The sequence below is a fragment of the Theropithecus gelada genome, chromosome 1, assembly GCF_003255815.1.
Source record: "Theropithecus gelada isolate Dixy chromosome 1, Tgel_1.0, whole genome shotgun sequence".
NCBI lineage: Eukaryota > Metazoa > Chordata > Mammalia > Primates > Cercopithecidae > Theropithecus > Theropithecus gelada.
Window position 1 is genome coordinate 220,143,840 of NC_037668.1, and position 25,374 is coordinate 220,169,213.

The 25,374-nt window shown below is 38.9% G+C and overlaps 1 protein-coding gene across 2 annotated transcripts in view; it reads right to left on the reverse strand.

Annotated features, from left to right (window-relative positions):
• SMYD3 (SET and MYND domain containing 3) overlaps positions 1-25,374 on the reverse strand; it is a 743,226-nt gene that overhangs the window by 566,307 nt on the left and 151,545 nt on the right. For both annotated transcript variants that reach the window (XM_025385514.1, XM_025385504.1), the window contains exons 3-5: positions 13,590-13,697; positions 7,480-7,537; positions 5,002-5,138 (exon numbers count right to left, since the gene is read on the reverse strand). In XM_025385514.1, the coding sequence (XP_025241299.1) occupies positions 5,002-5,138; positions 7,480-7,537; positions 13,590-13,697 (303 nt within the window). The remainder of the gene's footprint in view (positions 1-5,001; positions 5,139-7,479; positions 7,538-13,589; positions 13,698-25,374) is intronic.

Consider the following 25,374-nt stretch of genomic DNA (forward strand, 5'->3'; position numbering starts at 1 on the left):
CCCCCAGCCACACACCCCCAGCCACACACCCCTCCCCCCACCACACACCCCCCAGGGAACATACAATCTAAGTTTAAAAAAAAAAACACTATGCAAATAAAGCTGCAAGTAATTTGCTCTAGCCTCTCCATCCACCAGATTATCACTCAGCATCCCCTCCTCTAGAGAAACTCTGGGAGTATCCCTACCCTCACTTTCTATGACATTTAGTACAAAACAAACATTTTAAACATCAAGCTCTTATTCTAACTCTACTATAATTACTAAATATAACTGAAATCTGTATTCCACAGGTAACAACTTCCTTTGAAAACCTTCTCCAGAGGAGGTTGATATATTTCCCTCAGGAGGTTGGAGGAACCAACACCCCTCACTCCCCAGTGGCATTTCTGGACCGCTGTATGTCACTGTTTCCCAACACCATCCTCACTTTTGAAATGGATATCAGTTTCTACTTCTGATCTGAGGTTCCCCTTGATACCCACCCCTAGAAAAATTCCTCCTTCCTATGGCTCATGTGACTCAGTTTTTACAGCCAGGCAACGAATTCATAAGTGGACAGGATATATTTATACAGAAAACTCCACAATCAAACCCCAATTGCTATTAGGGTGCGTGTGTATTAACACTGGTGCTAAGAGTCAGAGTCAGACTAACACTGGTGCTAAGAAGTGCAGTGAAAGGGACGAATATCTGGGAAATGACCGGGAAAATGACTACAAAAGGTCTCAAGTAACAGAACAAATTTTCCAAGTAAAATTAAGGCTTACGCAGCAGATGCAGGTTCGGCATTGAGAACCTGGTCCGACAGGAAAGACACACCATTTTTCCGCCAGAAACTCCAGTGTTCAAAATGCAAGCTGCCAACTTTTCAGGCATCAATCACGAGTTTCCATTAGAAAAAGCCATCAGCTCACCAGACAATGAAATACGCTCTCAGGATTAAGAACGGTCTCATCCTCCCCGACTCCTTACCTTTCGGGGAAAGTGCAAGTTTGATAAAGATATGCATGTTCTTCAAGTAAGACTTTTGACCTGATGAAGTTTTCTGCCTTGACAGACAATTTTGAGATTTAGAATTAGCCACATACTTCTATAACCCTGTATCAAGAGGACTTTGTACACACTAGACCTGCAAATAAACAAATAAAAGTCTGCTGAGTTTGCTAAGCAAATTCAAATCCAACTAACAAACACCTCTCAGCGGGGCAAGAGACTTGATAAGAAAAGACTAATTCTAATGAAGGTGTAAAACTCCAAAGAGAAAGAACATCTGCGTGAACTGTAAGTATTTAAAATGACAGATATAGAATGAGTCTGAAAATTAGGGAAACCAGCTGATAGAAACATGAAGATTCGGCCGGGCGCGGTGGCTCACGCCTGTAATCCCAGCACTTTGGGAGGCCGAGACGGGCGGATCACGAGGTCAGCAGATCGAGACCATCCTGGCTAACATGGTGAAACCCCGTCTCTACTAAAAAAAATACAAAAAACTAGCCGGGCGCGGTGGCGGGCGCCTGTAGTCCCAGCTACTCGGGAGGCTGAGGCAGGAGAATGGCGTGAACCCGGGAGGCGGAGCTTGCAGTGAGCTGAGATCCGGCCACTGCACTCCAGCCTGGGCGACAGAGCGAGACTCCGCCTCAAAAAAAAAAAAAAAAGAAAAAGAAAAAGAAACATGAAGATTCATTCCACTAGTCCTTCTATTTGTGTGTGTGTTTGAAAACGTCCGTAATTTAAAAGTCAAAAAATTAAGACATAAGCAAGTTTAGAAAAGCTCTCAGAGTTCCATATGCCTTCAATGACAATCAGAAGGGCTAAAACTGGCCAGGTGCAGCAGCTCATGCCTGTAAACCCAGCACATTGGGAGGCTGAGTCGGGCAGATCATCTGAGGTCAGGAGATAAATTTTGTATTTTGTAAAAATACAAAAAAAAATTTTTTTTTTTACAAAATACAAAAATTAGCCGGCGTGGTGGCAGGCGCCTGTAATCCCAGCTCCTTGGGAGGCTGAGGCAGGAGAATCACTTGAACCCGGGAGGCGGAGGTTGCAGTGAGCCGATGTTGTGCCATTGCACTCCAGCCTGGGCAACAAGAGTGAAAACTCCGTCTCAAAAAAAAAAAAAAAAAGACGGGCTAAAACATAAGCTTAGTACGTCTATTATCTGCACAGAACCTGAATGAATGTAAATGAGAGGAACCAAAAGAAAACCATAAAACAAGATCTTGTTTATTGAGGCCAGGTAAAGCCAGGCTTGTTGACAGCATAAATTCAGAAGTCAGCAGCTTCCTCTGTATGTACAAACTGCCAGTCAGGGATAGTTGCTGGTTGACCCGCTTTCCACAGCCTAATGAACTGACTTTTGAATTTACGCTGTGAAGAAGGCTGACTTTACCTGGCCTCAATAAAGAAAACCCTGTTTGATCTTGTTTTTCTGTGGTGCCCATTTCTTCTCTTTGATTAATTAATTTTATATCAAAGTAAAATGAGGAGAGGAGCAGCAGACTGGGATAAAAATCTCTGCCCGGGGATCTTGACCCAGTTCCCATGTGCTTGATGTGATTTGTACCATCACACACCGTCAACATTCTGATCTCAGTGACTCATCCCTGAAAGCTGCAGGATCCATTTAGGTTAATTTAGGATCTTTCATGAACAAGGAAGGAGAAGGAGTCAGGGGGCGGGAAGGAGGGAGAAGGAGTTGCGGGGCGAGAAGGAGGAGAAGGAGTCGGGGGAGTGGGGAAGGAGGGAGAAGGAGTCGGGGGGCGGGAAGGAGGGAGAAGGAGTTGCGGGGTGGGAAGGAGAGAAAAGGAGTCGGTGGGGGGAAGGAAGGAGAAGGAGTTGGGCGGGGGAAGGAGGGAGAAGGAGTTGGGGGGTGGGAAGGAGAGAAAAGGAGTCGGGCGGGGGAAGGAGGGAGAAGGACTCGGGGGGGAAAGGAGGGAGAAGGAGTTGGGGGGCGGGAAGGAGGGAGAAGGACTCGGGGGGGAAAGGAGGGAGAAGGAGTTGGGGGGTGGGAAGGAAGGAGAAGGAGTTGGGGTGGGAAGGAGGGAGAAGGAGTCGGGGGGTGGGCAGGAGGGAGAAGGAGTCGGGGGGCGGGCAGGAGGGGAGTGATTTCTTCTAAGGACAAATTTATAAGCAGAAAAATACAAATTAAAAACATTAACAAAACTTTCACCAGGAAGTACAGAAGCCATAGGCTATTGGCTGCTTTCCTCTGATTACTAACCCATATTTTAATGCAGAAATCATACATCTAAGGCCAATGATGCCCCAAAATCTCAAAACTGCATATGTTTTACTTTTCTAGCAATAACAAATACTATGTGAGAAGGGTAAGCACAGTATTAAAAACTGGTCCACTTAATCACAGCAACAGAATTTCCCCCCATACAACATGGAAAAAATTTCATTATAAAATACATGAGACTAAAATCTTTAGAAAGAAGAACTGGGATAGTAATTCATATTTTATATGTAGCAATAGAAAGTATTTTAAAATATTTCTCATGGATATTAATAACATCAGTAATTATCACTAGAACATTTTCCAACAATAGAAATAATTACCACAGAATAGCCACAAACTTAACACTAGCAATGAGGTAATAATCATCACAAGGTATATTTTTGTCTTTCAGTAGGTGATCATGTTGTAGTGTTTAACAAGAAAAGAGCCTTGTGCACTGTACACGATACTTCTATAGGTTATAATTTTCAGAAGCATATGAAATACATGAGGAAGTTTTCAGATGCACTGTAAGTAACCAATAAATTTTGAAATCAATTTTAAATTATAGATAAACCAGAATATAATGCTAAGATGACATTAATCAGAAAATCATAAAAATGTACCATACAGAATAAAAATACGTTTGAGAAAACCTAGAATCAATCTCCAGCAATCAAACCAATTACATTTAATTTTTCAGAAAACAGTACATTTTAAAACATGCCTTAAAATATTAATGGCATAAATCTATCTTTAAATGTGTGCTTACAAATTACAAAATAAGTGGCAAAATTGTCAAAAGTAAAGTTTTACTTGTTATTAAATTGTGATCAACATTAAAACAAATGCAAACCCACGATATGAGAAAGGAGGACAGCAGATCCATAGCAGTGAGGGGAGTGTTTCTGTCATCCCTATCCCAGGGTAAACATCAAGAATCAATCATTTCATACGTATGGGCTCGTGAAGAAAAGAAAAAAACAAAATCAATCATCGCGCTCTTCCTCCGTAGGCCAAGATAAACCCTCGGAATCATTTTAAAAAAAAAAACTTCAGGAGGCCGGGCGTGGTAGTTCACCCCTGTAATCCCAGGACTTTGGGAGGCCAAGGTGGGTGGATCACCTGAGGTCAGGAGTTCAAGACCAGCCTAAGCAACATGTTGAAACCTCGTCTCTACAAACAGAAAAAAAAATTAGCTGGGCGTGGTGGCTCACGCCTGTAATCCCGGCTACTCAGAATGCTGAGGCATGAGACTCGCTTGATTCTGGGAAGCGGAGATTGCAGTGAGCCGAGATCGTGCCACTACACTCAAGCCTGGGCGACAGAGCGAAACTCTGTCTTAAAACAAAAAAGAAAAGAAAAGAAATGGATTTCAATAAATTTTTCTTTTCAAAGACAGGCTCTATGCTTAAACCACCACCGTAAAGCTCAATGAATGCAATGCAATGGCAAACAAGTCCATTCACAAAAAATAATGGGATATGCTCTTCTGAGAAAAGAAAGCATCCTCTTTCTTCCAAGGGTACACTTTGAGAACTGACAATGAACATACTCAGGCAATAACAAGAATATTAATAAAACAGAAAAATTCATACCCTTTTCAATGCACACAATACATTCTCTCATTCTCTACTCACTATGATAAGGGAGTAATACAAGGCATTAAGGGTCTTGAACTTCCTGTCAAGATTCTCAACATTTTTGTAACCAACGACAAAATAAGGAGCGAATGGCTGATGTATGGAATTAGCAAAGAAAGCAAACTTAACACTTACTTTTGCAAAGGCTTCAAAAAGGTCAAAGGCAGGTGGCAGCTGAGAGGCATCCTGTATTTCTTCTCTCATGAAATGTTGAAATGTCATTACAAGTTGCCTGAGGCCCTCTTTCTTATCTTCAGTCAGTTTGTTAATATCTTTTTTAAAGAGAAAATAAATAGCACAATCTCAAAGTAAACTTTTAAAGGATAATTTTCAAGTGTTCAATGCTGGCTGTTAAACCAGATATTTCCTACCTTACACTGCATTCTGACAAAGAGCAAATACATATTGTTTTATCTTTTGCCAACTAAAAGTGATGCATATGTTATCAATTAAATTCTGCCAAATTTTGTCTGCAGCGTAAGATCAAACACCTATCAAAACATAAGTGTGCATATATATGAAAAAGCATTAAAACCAAAATCAGTAAGCTTGTGTGTTACCAGATTTTCTATATCATTCTGTACACACATACAAACAATTATAAGTTCATATTAAGTCAGTAAAGTTAAGCAGACTTTTCCATGAAATAATTTACAACTAGGTCATGACTAAACTAATAAATAGCACCACCTCTAAGGTAAAAAGGCAGAAAATGAGAACTAAAAAGTTCAGATAAAGTTCAAATAGGTTAAATTTGTCATGTGGTTAGTACAGCATGAATAGAACAGGGATCAAGCAAAGCAATTTCAACTTCAAGTTATCTGAGCTGAATAAACAAGATAAAGGAGCCCGGCACAGTGGCTCATGCCTGTAACCCCAGCACTTTGGGAGGCTGAGGCAGGCAGATCACTTGAGATCAGGAGTTCAAGACCAGTCTGGCCAACGTGGTGAAACCCCATCTCTACCAAAAACACAAAAATTAGCCGGGCGTGGTGGTACGTGCCTATAATCCCAGCTACTCAGGAGGCTGAGGCAGGAGAATCACTTGAACCCAGGAGGTGGAGGTTGCCGTGAGCCAACATTACACCACTGCACTCCAGCCTGGACAAAAAGAGAGACTCCATGTCAAAAAAAAAAAAAAGAAAACAAAGACAAAAAACAAGATATGGTGTGGCATCACTCCAAAGAGAAGGAGATGGTTCTAAAACAAAAGAAGAAAAAAAAAGTTCTAAAGCCAATACTACCCCCTTTAAATATCATTTTCAATTATACCACAAATGGGGTGTTAAGGCTAAAAGTATATAACAGGTCAATCACTAACGTTTGAGAGTATTTCACTTAAGGTCATGTGTATGACACTATTACTGAGAAGGGCTAATGTGAAGAGTAAAACCCACAGTAACAGATGTTAATTATCTAGCAGTAAAATATAACAGGAAAATTTGAATACTTTGCTGTCTTTTAAAACTTGAAAAGATACATCAAGTTGAACTATAGCATAACTCTGTTGCTTATGCCTATGCATATTCATTAGATTACTTATTTGACAGAATAATTAACCCAATGATTTCTTAAATAATAATTTATTATCATGGGAACTTAGGATCCCACAACCTTATATAAGTCTGTACTAGTTCATCTTCTTGTCTCCATCCAGAAGAATTGAACTGTGCAGCAAATTTACTCTATGTGCCCTGGCTAGTTTTGAGTTGAAATCACTTACAACCTCAATGAAAAGGATCTGTGCCAATACAAAAGCAAAATGAAGCCTGCCCTTGCTTAACACTCAGATATGGGAAGCTTTTTAAGTCATCCCAAGAAGGTGGATAGCTACATGGTAGTTTCGGAGAAGAACGATGCTCAACACTCCCACGGAGACTGAATCATCTGTACATTTTACCTTCCTTAATATCTAAAAGATCAGTAACCCTAAAAGCTCCGTGGAATCCCCCTGTTCACTAAATCACTCTTCTCTGACATCAAAAAGAAACCAGAACAGGAAATTAAGAGAGAGAAGAAGGGAAACAGGAAGGAAAAAAAAAACAAGAAAAATTATTTCGTTGGCCGGGTGTGGTGGCTCACGCCTGTAATCCCAGCACTTTGGGAGGCTGAGACGGGCGGATCACGAGGTCAGGAGATGGAGACCATCCTGGCTAACACGGTGAAACCCCGTCTCTACTAAAAATACAAAAAAATTAGCCGGGTGTGGTGGCGGGCGCCTGTAGTCCCAGCTACTCAGGAGGCTGACGCAGGAGAATGGCGGGAACCCGGGAGGCAGAGCTTGCAGTGAGCTGAGATCACACCACCGCACTCCAGCCTGGGCTGGAGTCTCAAAAAAAAAAAAAAAAAAAAGATTTCGTCAACTGGACTAATAGCTACACTACCCTATCTAACCTGAACATCTTTATGGCGCTTTACTAACCCCTATCAGGACAGAGCTACTCTGTGATAAGTGGAATAAATCAGCATGACAGTTGTATATAAAAATAAATCTTGTCAGGTTTGCATCACATTATAAAGAAACAGAAAAACAAAGTTAAAAATAAATCCGTTCACCAAGTCAGCAAACAAATCATAGAAATTTTTTTTAAGATGCTACAGATAATCACTTACTTGACTCCAGATCATAAAATGAGTAAAGCTTCTCTGATTCTGAAGGCGTTCCATCCATCTGTGAAGGAAAGGGGAAAAACGCCAATGACAATTTCAACTGTTCCAATATATAAACAAATATGTTTGAGTACCTTTATATATTTAAATGGAAGTCTATCAAAAAGAACATTTTCTATATATTCTTTCTATTCATCATTCTTATTAGACCGAATTAATCAACCACTTTAAAATAAAAATCTAACTTGTATCTTCACTCAACAGTTTAATCTCCAAATGCAAAACTGTTGTACAAGAAGTTCCCATATTTTTATATTTGTAAAACTCTCAATAAAATTGTATACTGGCCAAGAGTCAGTAAACAATAGGAAAAGGTGGGGCATGGGAGCTCACACCTATAATTTTCCCCAGTACTTTGGGAGGCCAAGGCAGGCAGATTGCTTTAACCCAGAAGTCCAAGGCCAGCCTGGGCAACATGGCAAACCTATGCCTACAAAACATACAGAAATTATCCAGGTATGGTGGCATGCACCTGTAGTCCCAGCCACTCAGCAGGCTGAGGAGGGAGGATCACTTGAGCCCAGCAGTTCAAGCTTGCAATGAGCTGTGATTATGCTACTATACTCCAGCCTGGGTAACAGACCAAGTCCCTGTCTCAAAAAAGAAAAAAAAGGGAAGAACAAATTGGGAGCCTACAATAATTTGAGAAAGATATTCACGCTAAAGATGGGTAAAAAAATCTGAAAGGCTTCACCACAGCAGGATTTCACAGAGTTTACTATTTTGCCACTTATGAAAAAGGGCCGAAGAAATCACTTCAATGAATTCTAGGAAAAAAAAGATAAGTACTCTTCCAGTTCATACTAATTATCTATGCATGTCTTTCTTGAAGAGGCAAGTAGAAAATGACATACTTGCCCTGTGCATTAGTTCACAATAGACAAGTTATAACGGTAATGTAACAGAGATTACTGCCATCTCATATCGCAAACACAGAACCTCCTCCATCTTTATTCCCACAAGAAGACAGCAGGGCCTTCAAAGAGAGGCTGTGCATTTCTTCACTGCTACGGATTCCGTTATTAACAGGAAAAGAACAAATTTTTTTGTCTTAAGACATTCCCTGGAATAATCTACCTTCTACATTAACATGGGGTTAATTTCAGACTTAAATAGGAATAACACAGGCATACCTCATTTTCTCATACTTCACTTTATCGTGCTTTTCAGACATTACACTGAAGGTTTACATCATTGAGCAAGTCTATCGATGCCATTTTTCTAACAACATGTGCACACTTTGTGTCTATGTGTGACATTTTGGAATTCTCACAGTATTTCAAACTTTTTCTTATTAATATATCTGTTACTGTGACCTGCGATCAGAGATCTTTAATGTTACTACTGTAATTGTTTTGGGGTACCACAAACCATCCCCATATAAGACCACAAACTTAATCAATAAACGTTGTGTGTGTTCTCACTGCTCTGCCGACTGGCTCTTCCCACTGTCTGGCTATTCCCCTATCTCTTCCCTCTCCTCAGGCCTCTGTATTCTCTGACACAACAATATTGAAATTAGGCCAATTAATAACTTTACAATGACCTGTAAGTGAAAGGACGAGTCGCACATTTCTCATTTGAAATCAAAAGCCAGAAATGAGTAAGCTTAGTGAGAAAGAAATACTGAAAGCTGGTAATAGACCGTAAGTCAGGCCTCTTGCACCAAACAGCCAAGTTGTCAATACAAGGGAGCGTTCTGAAAGAAAATGAAAAAGCTACTCCCATGAACACATGAGTGATAAGAACGCACGACAGTCTTATTGCTGATCTAGAGAAAGTCTGAGTGGCCTGGATGGAAGATCAAAACAGCCACAATATTCCCGTGAGCCAAAGCCTAATCCAGGGGAAAGCCCTAACTTGCTTCAATTCTAGGAAGGCTCAGAGAGGGGAGAAAACTGCAGAAGAAATGCTAGAAGTTAACAGAGGTTGGTTCACAAGGTTTAAGGAAAGAAGCCATCTCCATAACATAAAAGCACAAGGTGGCCAGGTGCGGTGGCTCACGCCCATAATCTCAGCACCTTGGGAGGCCAAGGCGGGCAGATCACCTGAGGTCAGGAGCTTGAGACCAGCCTGGCCAACATGGTAAAATCCTGTCTCTACTAAAAGTACAAAAAAATTAGCCAGACGTGGTGGTGGGCGCCTTTAGTCCCAGCTACTCAGGAGGCTGAGGCAGGAGAATCACTTGAGCCTAAGAGGCAGAGGTTGCAGTGAGCCAAGATCACGCCACTGCACCCCAGCCTGGGTGACAGAGCAAGACTCCATCTCAAAACATACATACATACATGCATACATGTGTAATCTAAAAAAGTGCAAGGTGAAGCAGCAAGTGCTATATAGAAGCTGCAGCAAATGATCCAGGAGACCTGACGAAAATAACTGAATTTGGCCACACTAAACAACAGATTTTTAATGTAGATGAAACAGTCTTATATTGGAGGATGTCATTTAGGACTTTCATAGCTAGAGAGAATTCGATACCTGGCTTCAAAGAACAAGTGGACTTATTTTTTTACTGTTATTATACTTTAAGTTCTAGGGTACATGTGCACAACTTACAGGTTTGCTACATATGTATACATGGGCCATGCTGGTGTGCTGCACCCATTAACTCATCATTTACATTAGGTATATCTCCTAATGCTATTCCTCCCCCTTCCCCCAACCCCACGACAGGCCCTGGTGTGTGATGTTCCCCTTCCTGTGTCCAAGTGTTCTCACTGTTCAATTCCCACCTATGAGTGAGAACATGTGGTGTTTGGTTTTTTGTCCTTGTGATAGTTTGCTGACAATGGTGGTTTCCAGCTTCATCCATGTCCCTACGAAGGACATGAACTCATCCTTTTTATGGTTGCGTAGTATTCCATGGTGTATATGTGCCACATTTTCTTAATCCAGTCTGTCATTGATGGACATTTGGGTTGGTTCCGTTTTTGCTATTGTGGATAGTGCCGCAATAAACATACGTGTGCATGTGTTTTTATAGCAGCATGATTTATAATCCTTTGGGTATATACCCAGTAATGGCAAGTGGACTTTTTTTAGGGACTAATGCAGCTGGGGACTTTAGGTTGAAGCCAGGGCTCATTACCATTCCTAAAATGCTAGGCCCCTTACTATTTGTGGTAAATCTACTTCGCCTGTGCTCTACCAATGGAACGACAAAGCGTAGATGACAGCACGTCTGTTACAGCGTGGTTTACTGAATATTTTAAGTCCACGGTTGAGACTTACTGCTCAGTAAAAAAGATTCCCTTTAAAATGTTACTGCCCATTGACAATGCATCTGGTCATTCAATAGCTCTAACAGAGATATTTAAAAACTCAAATGTTGTTTTCACGCCTGCTAACATGACTGTCATGCTACAGCCCATGAATCAGGGAATCCTTTTGACTTTCAAGTTTTATTTTAAAACTATATTCCATTAGGCTATAGCTGCCACAAATATTGATTCCTCTCATGGATCTGGACAAAGTAAATTTTAAAACCTTCTGTAAATGATTCACAATTCTAAATGCCATTAAGAATATTTGTAAATCATGGGAAGTCAAAACATCAACATGAACCGGAGTTCAGAAGAACTTGATTCCAACCTTTGTGGATAACACTGAGGGGTCAAGACTTCAGTAGAGGAAGTAATTGTAGATGTGATGGAAAGAAAAAAGGAACTGAAACAGAGAAAGAAACTGTAGATGTGATGGAAAGAACAAAGGAACTGGAATCAAGACAAAAATCTAGGAAATACCTTTCTACACATGAGTCCTGGGAAAGAATTTATGACTTAAGTCCTCAAAAGCAATTGCAACAAAAACAAAATTGACAAGTCGGACCTAATTAAACTAAAGAGCTCCCACACAGCAAAAGAAACTTGCAACAGATAAACAGACAACTTACAGAATCAAAGAAAATATTCACAAACTATGCAGCCAACAGAGGTCTAATATCCAGAATCTATAAGGAACTTAAGCAATTCACCGAGTAAAAAACAAACAACCTCATTAAAAAGTGGACAAAGGGCCACGACAGTGGCTCACACCTATATAATCCCAGCACTTTGGGAGGCCAAGGTGGGAGAATTTCTTGAGCCCAGGAGTTTAAGACTGGTCTGGGAAACATGATGAAATTTCGTCTTTCCAAAAAAAAAAAAAAAAGGAAAAAACACAAAAACTAGTTGGGCGTGGTGGCAGGCACCTGTGGTCCCAGCTATTCGGAAAGCTGAGGTAGGAGGATTGCTTGAGCCCCAGAGGTTGAGTCTGCAGTGAGCCATGATCACGCCACTGCACTCCAGCCTGGGGCAACAGAGTGAGACCCTGTCTCAAAAAGTAAAAATAAAAAGTGGGCAAAGGACAAGAACAGACACTTCTCAAAAGACGACATACGAGTGGCCAAAAAACATAGGAAATGTGCTCTCCGTTACTAATCATCAGAGAAGTGTAAAACAAAACCACAACGAGACACCATCTCATACCAGTCAGAGTGCCTATTATTGAATCAAAAAATAACACAGGGACGGGCGCGGTGGCTCACGCCTGTAATCCCAGCACTTTGGGAGGCCGAGACGGGTGGATCACGAGGTCAGGAGATCGAGACCATCCTGGCTCACACTGTGAAACTCCGTCTCTACTAAAAATACAAAAAACTAGCTGGGCGAGGTGGCAGGTGCCTGTGGTCCCAGCTACACGGGAGGCTGAGGCAGGAGAATGGTGTGAACCCGGGAGGCGGAGCTTGCAGTGAGTGGAAATCGTGCCACTGCACTCCAGCCTGGGTGACAGAGCGAGACTCCGTCTCAAAAAATAAATAAATAAATAAATAACACAGGCTGGTGAGGCTGCAGAGAAAAGGGAACACTTATCAACTGTCCGTGGGAATGTAATGTAATTCAGCCGCTGTGGAAAGCAGTTCGGAGATTTCTCAGAGAGTTACCATTCAACTCAGCAATCCCATTATTGGGTAAATATCCAAAGGAAAATACGTCACTACCAAAAAGATGCATGTACTCATACGTTCATCACAGTGCTTTTCACAATAGCAAAGGCATGGAATCAATCTAGGTGCCCATTAACAGTAAAATGGATAAAGAAAATGTGATACATAAACCCTATGAAATATTATGCAACCATTAAAAAGAGTGAAGTCATGTCTTTTGGAGCAACATGAATGCAGTTGGAGGGCATTATCCTAAGTGAATTAACATAGAAACAGAAAACCAAATACCACAGGTTTTCACTTATAACTGAGAGCTAAATATTGGGTGGACATGGACACAAAGATGGGAATAACAGACACTGGGGGATGCAAGGGGCAGGTAAGGAGCAGAAAGTGGGCAAGGGATGAAAAGCTAGCTACGGGCACCATGCTCACTACCTCGGTGATGGCATCCATCATACCCCAAACCTCAGCATCATGCAATACACCCATGCAACAAATCTGCACATGTACCCCTGAATCTAAAACAGAAGCTAAAACTTTTTTTAAAACAGAGAGAAGTAGAACCTGAAGAAGTAACTAATTTTCTGCAACCTCATGATAAAACTTGAAAAGATGAGGAGTTGCTTCTTATGAATGAACAAAGAAAGTGGTTTCTTGAGATGGTCTATGTTACAGTCAAATCATTTGCAAAAGGAAGAGGCAATCAAGGCGGCAAATTCGACTGTCGTCTTATTTTAAGAAATTGCCACAGCCACCCCGAACTTCAGCAACCACCACCTGATCAGTCAGCAGCCATCAACATCCACCAGCGAAAAGATGATGATGCACTGAAGGCTTTAACGATCCTTAGCACTTTTAGAAATGTATTTTTTAATTAAGGTACGTACACTGTTTCTGTTGGCATAATGCTGTTGCACACTTAATAGACTACAGTGTAATGTCCACATAACTTTTATATTTACTGGGAAGCCAAAAAATTTGTGAGACTCATTTTATTGCAATATTTGCTTTATCGTGGTGGTCTGAAACTGAACCTGCAACATCTCTGAGGTATACCTGAAAATGCAACTGCATATGCTCATTTAATCAAAACCCAGCTATATTTCATGAGTTTTATACTCACAAGTTTGAAGACAACTCTGCCAAGAAGCCGAACGGAGTCTGGAGGGTATCTGGGTTTGCAGCTTTTAAGGCATTTGCATTCCCTTTTGTGGTCCGGCCAAGCTTTTTTCTATTAAGACAAGAGTGGGGAGAACATAGGTGACCTAAAATTTAACTTTCATTTATACTGCTTTTGAACATCGAGAGTCATGAACATTAAATTTTAATAGTCAAAATGTAACTGCACAATAGAAAATAAAAGCAATATTCTAAATCTGAAAATAATCCAGGATGAGTCTTTGCCAAGTATGCAATTACTATGCAAGGACATTAAAAGCTTCAGCTTCACCTCTGTGCTTTCATTTGTCCCCTGGTTATTACCTGGCTAGTGGAGCCCAAAGAAAGAGCCATTCTAGCTTACTTAATAATGTATAAGATGGTCTTTGAACTGATTAAACAGGATTCAACAATAGTCATTTTGAATACAAAAAGAAAATGTCACTCCAAATTAGAAAATAAAACACATGGTTCAGAAGACTCAAAACAGGGATGACAGCCTTCTGAATTTCTGTGCTGCTACAGAAATATCAGGAGGGCTAACATACCCCCAAATATAAAACCTCTTTGTTTTAAAAGCAACATAAAAAGAGCTGTTCGCTAAAATCATGACATGTCCAGTTTGTCCTGGATGTGTCTAGGTTTGTATCTATGTCCTGGCTTAAATATTAATAGTGCCCCTTTTCACTCTGAAAAGTTCTGGTTTTGATGACAAATGATACGGTCACCTAAGCCATGATCCTAGCCGTGTGCTGGTCTGGCTAAAGAGACCACTGAGTCAGTTGCCAGTGTACGGATGAACGGACTGAAGGGAAGGACACTATCCCTAAGCCTTGGATCAGAAAGGCCATGGCCGTTTTCACACAGAATCACTTTCATATGGAAATAAAATCCAGGTCCTCTAATATGTAGCCCTGGTGAGAAGCAGCAGCCTCAATCAAATGTCTCTCACGTTATATTCTGAAAACTGGAATTTCCATTACTGAAATGCCTGATACCCCTACTCATTCTTATTTCAAAAATTAGAAATCTGCTCCCCAATTTCTGGGTCTATAAAATCCTCCTTAAAGGGACTGCTGTCACTTCCACCAGCAGTAGAAACATACAGCACAACCAAAAGTTTCGAGAGCTGCAGCTACTTCAAAACTGTGACTCAGGTTCAATGTCAAGCCAGTATTTTGCTCAGAACGACTATCCATGTCAACTTGCTGGGTGACAGCTTGGTCTGTCTTCTATTTCTTAGCAACCCAAATGGTGGAGACATTGTTTCTAACAGGTGTATCACTCCTTCCATCAATGCTACTCACGGTTGCCTCACTTCCTCTGTGACAACCCTCTCAATGTGCTGTTCATAGGTATTTACACTTCACTCACTTCTAAGCAAGACTGAGCTGAATCAAAGTAAAGATGTGTATGAACTAAGACTGCAAAACCAGAAACAGAAAATATTAAAATTATGGAAGGAGGAAAAAGGAAAGCACGCTAGCATCTACTTACCATTCTACAAGGTACTAGACACATGACTAAGCAAGTAACAAAGCACGTTTCATTTGATTTTCATAATAATCTAAATGGTAGGTATTATCCCTCTATTAGAGATAAAGAAAGGCTCAAAAGCTGATATCTAACTATCAGACTGCCTAAATATAGAGTAAAAATTCTTAGCATGCTAAACATGAAAGCTGAATAATTTGTGCATTACATTTGAGTGTTTGTACATTTATTTGAGTTGCCTCACAAGCAAGGCAAAAAAGAAGGCATGATGGTTTATGTAATTCTCAACTGACAGAAAGTAAAAACAAATAGTTTCACCAAGATTCAATCACAGGAGGGATTTATTCCAAGAATGGTAATCAACACACTGAACAATCTCCTTAACAACAGTTCACAACTATAATGGCCTTTCATATGACTCTTAATATCAGCACTCACTGAAAAGCATAATATTAAAAGACAACTCAGTGAAACAACAAGCTTCTGTTGATCAGGGGGCTAGTCCCGGACTAGCAATTAGCAACTACCAATATGTGTTGACGCCTAAAATATATATGGTACAATTGTCAAGTAAGTTTTAAAAACACAATATCATGTTGACCCTACTTAGAGATTCAAAATATACTTAGCATCCTAAAAGTTCTAAATGCACTAAAGAAATGTGTATAAATTATTTAACACTGTTTCCCATGCTTGTTATTGTCACTCTTTAGGAGGTTAGGCTGGTATTCACTGACTCAGATATACCTCTATATATATATATTTTTTTTTTTTCACCCAGTCTTTGCATGTGAGTGGGTTAAGCTAACAAATTTACATTCATTTGCACTCACAAGAAACAAGAGTGTGGACTTTTTTGGTTTTTCACTGATAGAAGGGAGAATCATAAGTTTGGCGGAAGTTTTCCTTTGATTCTAGAAGCTGAGAAACCTGTCAGATGCTCTCCTGGACACAGTGTGTAGGCAGGAACAGATAACACAGTACCAATGGGTCTATCAGAAAGTACCTTAGGCTCTGTTCAAATGCCTCTGTCCAGCTGAACAGGGCTTGCACTCAGCAAAACAAGGCAGAGATAATTTGAGGCAAAAGAGCTTAAGAGCAGATTTTAATCAATGCTCATTTTAGCTACAAGAGATTAGCCATAACCCCTCTGTTAAAACCTAATTGAGCAGCTCAGCCTCCTGACAGCTTACCAGGGTGAAATAACTACAAAATGTACACCAGATAAAAAACAACTCATCAGTTAGATGACAACGTTTGGAATTAAACATCCAAATTTTGGGAAATTCCTGTTAAAACAACTTTAGGTCCTTAAAATAATTGATATTGAGCTCTTATTTCTCAACAATAACTAGAAACTAGACAAAATGTTTCTTAAACTTATTCCTAGATCATTGCCTGAAATTATACTCATTTTCTCATTTGCTTCAGCAAAAATATGTTCATTATTTCCATCTAAAAACCAAATCAGATCATTTAGGTATAAATAGAGAAAGCAATCATACCACTTAAAATTGGTCTGTAATATGGTACCACGTATCAGCCCATTCCTTTTCTTTTTATAACATTAACTGCTAAAATTTATCATTCAGCTTCACCTATCATATCTTACCATAAGAGTTACAAATAGAAGCATTCCACAGAAAAGGCTTACAAAGAAATCTTTTTATGCAGCCCCTTTTGACTTTGAAGCAAAACGTGACAACCATACAAAAATAAAAGGCATTATCTTCACTCAACAAACTAACCTTGGTCAAGACCTCAATGACACATTTGTCATATATATTTGCCAATTTCTCAAAAGACAACCTTCGTGATTTACATTTTTTCCTATTTTCTTACACTACTTCCAATACAGGATATAATTAAGATTTTGCTGATAACATTGGCTGTTGTATTTTCTGTTATCATAACTGAAAATTAACAATGATGTACAATAAGCATAAATTGGCTTGAGAGACAAAGGAAATTAAAATATTGCATTAAGAAGCAAAAACAAAAGGAGACAAGAGTTTTATGATTAAAAAAAAGGAAATGACATCTATAACAATTCTTTCAGTGCATGCATGACTCAAAAAACAACTTCAGAATGTATACATTTTCATAATGTATTTTATAGTATTTATAACAGTTCACAACATAAACTAATTAACCACATCAATAGTTCTCAATGGGAGTGACGCCGATCTTGAGGGTTGTTTGAGAAATTTATGGGGGTATTTTTATTTGTCACAATGTTTACGGAAAATTACAGGCACTTAATGAGCAGGAACCAAAGGAGCCAGACGTTCTGTGTAGGACAGTCCTACAAAATTAAGAATTATCCAAATCCAATGCAACTTTTGTTTTTTAATTTTTATTTTTTTGAGACGGAGTCTCGCTCTGTCGCCCAGGCTGGAGTGCAGTGGCCGGATCTCAGCTCACCGCAAGCTTCGCCTCCCGGGTTCTCGCCATTCTCCTGCCTCAGTCTCCCGAGAAGCTGGGACTACAGGTGCCCGCCACCGCCTCCGGCTAGTTTTTTTGGATTTTTAGTGGAGACAGGGTTTCACCGTGTTAGCCGGGATGGTCTCAATCTCCTGACCTGGTGATCCACCCGCCTCGGCCTCCCAAAGTGCTGGGATGACAGGCGTGAGCCACCGCGCCCAGCTCCAATGCAACTTTTAAGTGTCCTACCAAATTCTATGAAGGTGGAACACTCGTTTATAATTGTCTTAGCCTAGAACTAAATCTCCTTTTACATTTAAAAACAAAGAGCTTGTTTTTACATAATCCTAACAGCACTGAATTTTCTAGGTAAATCAAAGGAAGACTGTATTTTAAGAATTTTACCTAAATTACTCAATTAAAGTCATATCACTGAAGGCAACACCACTTAGAATATGTGAATTACCAATACAGCACGCCTTCTGACCCGCATCTCTACTTCCCTTCTCACAGTGACTCTATGTATAGGTGCAAATATGTGACTAATGATGTCTTCCAGTCTAATCATACCTCAGCATTTACATACTAAAATACATATTATTTTATCATAGGTTTTAATTTTATTTTTCCTTATATTCCAATTTTGGCACTATATTAATGTTTTGAAAATATGTAACTAGATACATTGCATTACCTGTATAATTTCAAGACAGTAGAGAGGGCAATAAAAATATTTCTCATACAAACGGGAGTTGGGTCTGAAAAGAGCCGAGAAGCCCAGATCTGGAACAATGCTACAGTTATACGTGCCACACACATACACAAGAATGTATTTTTAAATACAGAGCCTAAGACCCACCCTAGGGATTCTGACAGTACCCATGAGAGAGAATCAAGCGTCCCACTGCAGGGCTGCTATGGTTTCAACGTGTACCTCAAAGTTCATGTGCTGGAAACGTAATTCCCAGTGCAACATGTTGAGAGGTGGGGTCTTTCAGAACCTCAGCGCTCATGAACAGATTTAATGTCACTATTGCAACAGTGGGTTTGTTATAAAAGCCAGTCCGGCCCTTTCTTGTTCCCTCTCGGGAGCCTGCTCCTGTCACGTGATACCTTCCGCCATGTTAGGATGCAGCAAGAAGGTCCTTACAGATACAATCCTTCAATCTTGGACTTCCCAGCCTCCAGAAACACTAGCCAAATAAACTTCTGTTGTTTATAAATTACCCAGTCTTTGGGGCTCTGTTAACAGCAGCACAAAAACAGATCAAGACAAGGGCATTCCATGAGTAGCTAAAGTTGAAAAACCACTGAGCTAAACTAAATCACAAAGGAGGTCATATATACTAAATAGATGAAACAAAATACAATTCTATAATTATCGTTGAACTATTGCTCTACAGAAATAAATATTTTATAATATTAAGGTGGAAAAAGTGTTTCTAAACAGAACACAAAATGTAAAAACCATAAAGGAAAAGAAATATATATTAAATTACATAACAATAAAGAATTTTTGTATAACGGGGGAAGAAAACCAGAAACAAGGTTTAAAGGTAATAAACCATGAAAAAAATCTAAAAAATATGTATATAGACATAGTGTTAAATGTCTCCAGTATACAAAAAGGTCTTACAAATAACTTTTGAATATTTCAAAAAATATAAATAAAGGTAAAGGAAATGAATAGGAAATTCACGACTGAAAAAAAGAAACCAATAGACAAGTAATACAAACCACACCAGTGCTCAAAGAAGTGATAATAAAAATTAGATAACATAGGTGTCCCAGTAACTGGGCAAAAATCAATATAACTGGCAGTATTTAGAAACATCTGGGATTTGGGGAAATAGGCATTTTCCAGCCTTGTTAGTAGAGTTGTGGGTTGCTCTGATCTTTCTGATGGGTATTTAGTAATGAATATCAAAATTTTAATGTGCATATTGTTAATACAGAAATATTATTCATAAAGTAATTTATTTTTAAAAAATTTAAATAGTATAAATAAATAAATTTAAGAATGTTCCAGCGGAAGCAACATAGGGAAATCCAGTCTCTACAAAAAAAAAATTTTTTTTTAGTTAGACAGACATGATGGCATGCACCTGTATTAACGGCTACACCACAGGCTAAGATGGGAGGATCACTCCCAGCTACGCCAGAGGCTAAGATGGGAGGATCACTCCCAGCTATGCTGCAGGCTAAGATGGGAGGTCGAGACTACAGTGAGCCATGGTCACACCATTGCATTCCAGTCTGTGTGACAGAGCGAGACCCCAGGTCTCAGAGGAAAAAAAAGAATGCTCACAATAAAAGATGATTAAAATACTGAAAGTTACTTTTTCCAGCTTTTCCTAAAAGAAATTGCTATTTTTGTCTTTCTCTTTATAGCTTTCCATTACGATTTAAATTTTCTACAAAGACCATGGAGTTTATGAATAAAAACAAATATAATTTTATGTCTAGTAACTGAGAATCAGGGAGAAGTACTTTTATATGAAAGGGACAGCAAAATTATGGTTTAATAGCTTAACTTTTTAATGTTTATTTTGGAAATCTGGTTGCAACTCAAAGCATGATTGAATGGGTTAATTTTTAAATGTTAAAAAAAAAGCTTCAATGAATTGTTCTGTAATGCTGACGCAATCTTTTTTAATTCAGAGACTCAGTAAATTGTTTTATCAGTTTAGCTATATTCATGTCTGTTTTTCTTAAATGAGTATAGTACCAATTAAGTACACCTTACATGAAACAGGTGTTCAGTACATATTTTATGATTTATTCTAAAGCCAGTACCATTAAGGAGGTAACATTTACTATATATTATCATTATTTGAAATTAAGGCCATACAAAAAGAAATGAAAGCAGACTCTTACAATTCTTTCTTTGACCAGTAAGAGATGGTCTTGATTACATGATTACAAAAGGAGTGTACTGATGAGATGCTACACTAATAAGAGAAAATCAATTTATTTCTTCTTTCTTACGCAAAATAACATTTGCACTATTATCATAATATTTCCCTCTCCTCTTTAGATACAAAGTCCCTGTTGCTCACTCAAGAACCCATTTAAATGCTGTTAAACACTGAGCTTTGGTTGGAGTGGATATCCATTTCAGGGTAGGTCATTAGTGTTTGGGATAGAATGTAAGAAGGGTCATCCGTATTGAACCTTGGATTGGGTAAAATATATCCAATTCATGACATCAGCTCACCAGGTATTTATTCTATAAGAAGATTAGATTCAAAGATTTGTAAGGCAGTCTTCCAATGATAAAATTCTGAGTCTGTAATATCCATTCCTAACAAACATCCGAATTATGTCAAAACAGGTTTGAAGCCTGCTCGAGTTAGGCTTACAATCATCGAAAATCTGCAACAGTATTTTCCTCAGATATTTGGTCATTAAAGATGAAGAAGCTGTCTTTAAATATATTTTAAAAAAGAATTTTTTGAGCCCACTTATTCAACAGTTTCATATAACATTAACTAAACATCTTCTACGTGAAATATCACAATGATTTTTTTCCTACATATTCAGGACTCCCTCCATTCACAATCATCTACAGAGGTTTCCTATGGGCAAAACTTAGGATAGCTGAGCTGCCATGCAACTTGCAGGAAATAAAAGATACTCAACAGTTTTCCATTCACATCCAGTTTGCTTGATAGCAACTTGCAGGAAATAAAAGGTACTCAACAGTTTTCCATTCACATCCAGTTTGCTAGATAGCAAATAAATAATGCCTCCTTCTTTTCCTTGAAATGTAGTCCAATATTGAATTACAAATTGTCAGATGCAAGCAGATCTGAAAAGCTAGAATCTGGGAAAAGAAAACTGGAAGGCCAAGCAGGTTGTCTCACAGCCACAGTTGACTGACAGGTATTGATGAAGATCTTGCAAAAAATCTCCTTAGAGCACACTAGAGATTAGTGATAGATATGAGACTTATCACTCTGAAAGTTTACTGAATGCTGTATCAAATGTAGAGCAAGAGCATCTTCTCACTAGTCTTAATCAAATTAGATAAACACGGCCAAACATACAGAAGGAATGTGGCATGAAAATGGTCTTAGGGCATAAGATTGACAAGAGGAAAAAAAAGAACAAGAATCAATGATTACTTCTTAGGCAAATGGAAATTACGGTCAATCATCATCTAGAGCAGGGTTCCAAAAATACATGGCCTACAGGTAAAATTCATTCTACATTCTTACATTTATGTAAAATTCAAATTCATGCACATTCTAATTCGTGCTACGTTTTCAATAAAAACAGGGATATAGCCACACTCATTAGTTACATTCATTCATTTCATGCTACATCAGGGTTGAACACGTATGACAAAAATCATATGGCCACAAAGCCTAAAATATTTACTATATAGTTCTTTACAGACAAAGTTAGCCAATGCTTGATCTAATGAGGGATCATATGAAGATGAAATGACTTAATGGATAGTTTGGCTGGAGAGCAAAATAAATCATGCACTTCCACAGACTTCCAAATTTATTTGGAAAAAATATCTATCCTAGATTAATCAAAATATCAACACCAGCTTCTAACTGAATACGGTAGGTGGCGCACATGTATTTTACTTCCACAGTACAAGTAATTATCAAATTTTTTACTCCCAAAGTGAACTGAAACAGCCATCAATGGATGAGTGGCGGGGAGGGATGTGGTTAGCCTCATCTGAGAGTGAAAAAATGGTGGTAAGAGGACAGGCTGCAGAAGCAGGGTCAAAGAGGCTACCCATAGGGACAGTCCCATCTGAGAGGGAAGGTCAGCCTGACAAGCAGATTCTAAAAAGGATCTAGAATCAAAGACTGTATACTGGGAGAATGGAATTGAAAAATAGATGAGAAAGAGAAAATTAACCACAAGTCTGTATACCAAAGAGTCTCAAAACACCTCTTCTCTACTTTTGGCTTGATTGAGTAAGCAATGGAAGGTTAATGTACAGAATCTTGTTGAATTTGATGCTAAGATTATCTCTGATCCAGATTATTGCTATAGCCTCCTATTTGGTCTTCCTGCCCTGACTCTTACCCTTCTAGAATGGCTTCTTCAAACAATAGTCTAATTCTTTGAGTGGCTTAAAAATTGTGATCACTGTATTACAGAAAAAGAAATAAAATCAATGCACATTTAATGACTCTGTGGTGACCAATATGTTTCAAACTACTTACTTGAAATATAATTTACATTATTAAATTATATTTAGGTTGGTGCAAAAGTAATTACTTTTAATGGCAAAAACCATCATTATGTATAATAAAATGTATCCATTTTAACAGTATAGTTTGATAAGTTTTTGTTTTTTTGAGATGGGGTCTTGCTATCTTGTCCAGGCTGGTCTCTAACTCATGAGTTCAAACAATGGAACTTAGCCTCCCAAAGTGCTGAGATTACATGCACATGCCACTACACCCAGCTTTGATAAGTTATGACATATATATATCTCTCTCTCCATATAACCAACACCAAAATTAAGCTATAGATGTTAGTACTCCCCAAAAGTTCCCCTGTGCCCCTTACCTTCAAGTCCTCCATCCCAGGCAACTCAGTGGTTTCGTCTCTATAATTATAAGATTAGTTTTGTCTAGTCTAGAACAGTATTACTTCTTTTCATCTGGCTTCATTCCCTCAACAGAATGTTTTGAGATTCACTATGCATCAGAAGTTTGTTGCTCTTAATGGACAAGTAATAGTACAGTATGCATCTCTTTATTCATTTATCTGTGGATGAATATTTCACTTGTTTCCAGGTTTGGAACATTGAACAATTATGTACAAGCTGTTTTTGTAGACATAAGTTTTCATAACTCTTAGGTAAATAACTAGGAGTAGAACTGCTGGGTCACATGGTAATTACAAACCACTAAACATTCCCAAAACGATGATAACACTTTACATTCCCACCACCAGTGAACAAGAGTTCCAGTTGCTCCATCACCTTGCCAACACTTGACAAGGTCAGTCCTTTTAATTTTAGTCTTTCTAGTGGATGTGTAGTAATATCTCATTACGGTTTCAATTTTCATTTATCTGATGACCAGTGACAATGATTATCTTTTAATGTATATCTTCTTAAAGTGTCTCTTCAAATCTTTTACCTGTTTTACTGGATTTTCTTACTACCAAATTATAAGTATTCTTTATACATTCTAGATACAACTTCTTGGTTGGAAGGAGACAGAGAGAAGGAAAGAGAGAAAGAGAAAAGGAGGGAAAGAGGGGGAGAGAGATGTCTCAAATATTTTCTCCAAGTCTATAGTTTGTCTTTTCATTTTCTTAATGAAGTCAAGGAGCTGAAGGGTTTAATTTTTATGAAAATCAATTTATCAATTTTTCTTGGAGGCTTAGTGCTTTCTGTATTCTACATAGGAAATTTTATGTACCCCATATCCAAAGAGTTTCTCCTATGTTTTCTTGATTTTATAGTTTTAGCCGTTAAGTTTAACCTTATTAAACCTAAATCTTATTCAATCTAGTGAAGAATTGTTGTTACTTTTATCATTTATTTTCCATGTGCACATCAGCACAATTTGTTGAAAAGATCATCCTTTCATTATTGAATTATGTTGGCACCTTTGTTGAAAATCAACTGTGTGTAGGGCTATATTCTTTATATTTTTATTTCTGAATACAGGTTAAGTATCCCTTCTTCGAAATGCTTGGGACCAGAAGGGCTTCAGATTTTGGATTTCCTTGGATTTTGAAATGTTTGCATTATACTTACTGGCTGAACCATCCCAAATCTAAAAATCCAAAATCCAAAATACTCCCATGAGCATTTCCTTTGGGTGTCATGCTGGTGCTTAAAATATTTGGGATTTTGGAGCACTGCAGATTTTTTTATTTGGGATGCTCTACTTGTATTATGATGTGTTGACATTTTAAACACCTTTCTGACTACAGAGAAGACTGCTCCTGCTCCTCCCAGGGACAGCCAATTCTAAGAAATAACAAAGAGGGAGCCAAGGTGGGCGGATCATGAGGTCAGGAGATCCAGATCATCCTGGCTAACACGGTGAAACCCCATCTCTACTAAAAATACAAAAAATTAGCCGGGCGTGGTGGCGGCGCCTGTAGTCCCAGCTACTCAGGAGACTGAGGCAGGAGAATGGCGTGAACCCGGGAGGCGGAGCTTGCAGTGAGCCGAGATCACGCCACTGCACTCCAGCCTGGGCGACAGAGCCAGACTCCATCTCAAAAAAAAAAAAAAGGAACGATAGAATAAGTCCTCTCCTCTTACATCTTGCCATCACACTACTAAAGGCCTATTTACAGTGGTTCCTTTTACATCATGTGTAGCTATAAAGAAAAAAGTATAAGACACACTGTATTAGTACATTCTCATGCTGCTATGAAAAAATACTCGAGACTGGGTAATTTATAAAGGAAAGACGTTTAATTGACTCACAGTTCCACAGGGCTGTGGAGGAAACTTATAATCGTAGTGGAAGGGGAAGCAAACACATCCTTCTTCATATGGCAGCAGGAGGGAGAAGTGCCCAGCAAAGCAGGAAGCCCCTTACAAAACCATCCCATCTCGTGAGAACTCACTCACTATCAAGAGAACAGGATGGGGGATACGGCCCCCATGGTCCTGGTCCCCACCGGGACACATGGGGATTATGGGAACTATGATTCAAGAGGAGATCTGGGTGGGGACACACCCAAACTACGTCACATACTAAAGGGCAAAAAACATAGTTTGAAGAGACAGAGCAAGCATTAGTACCAGACTCAGATATGGCAAGGATGTTGGAATTATCAGACTAGGAATTTTTGAGAACTATAATTAATATGCAAAGGATTCC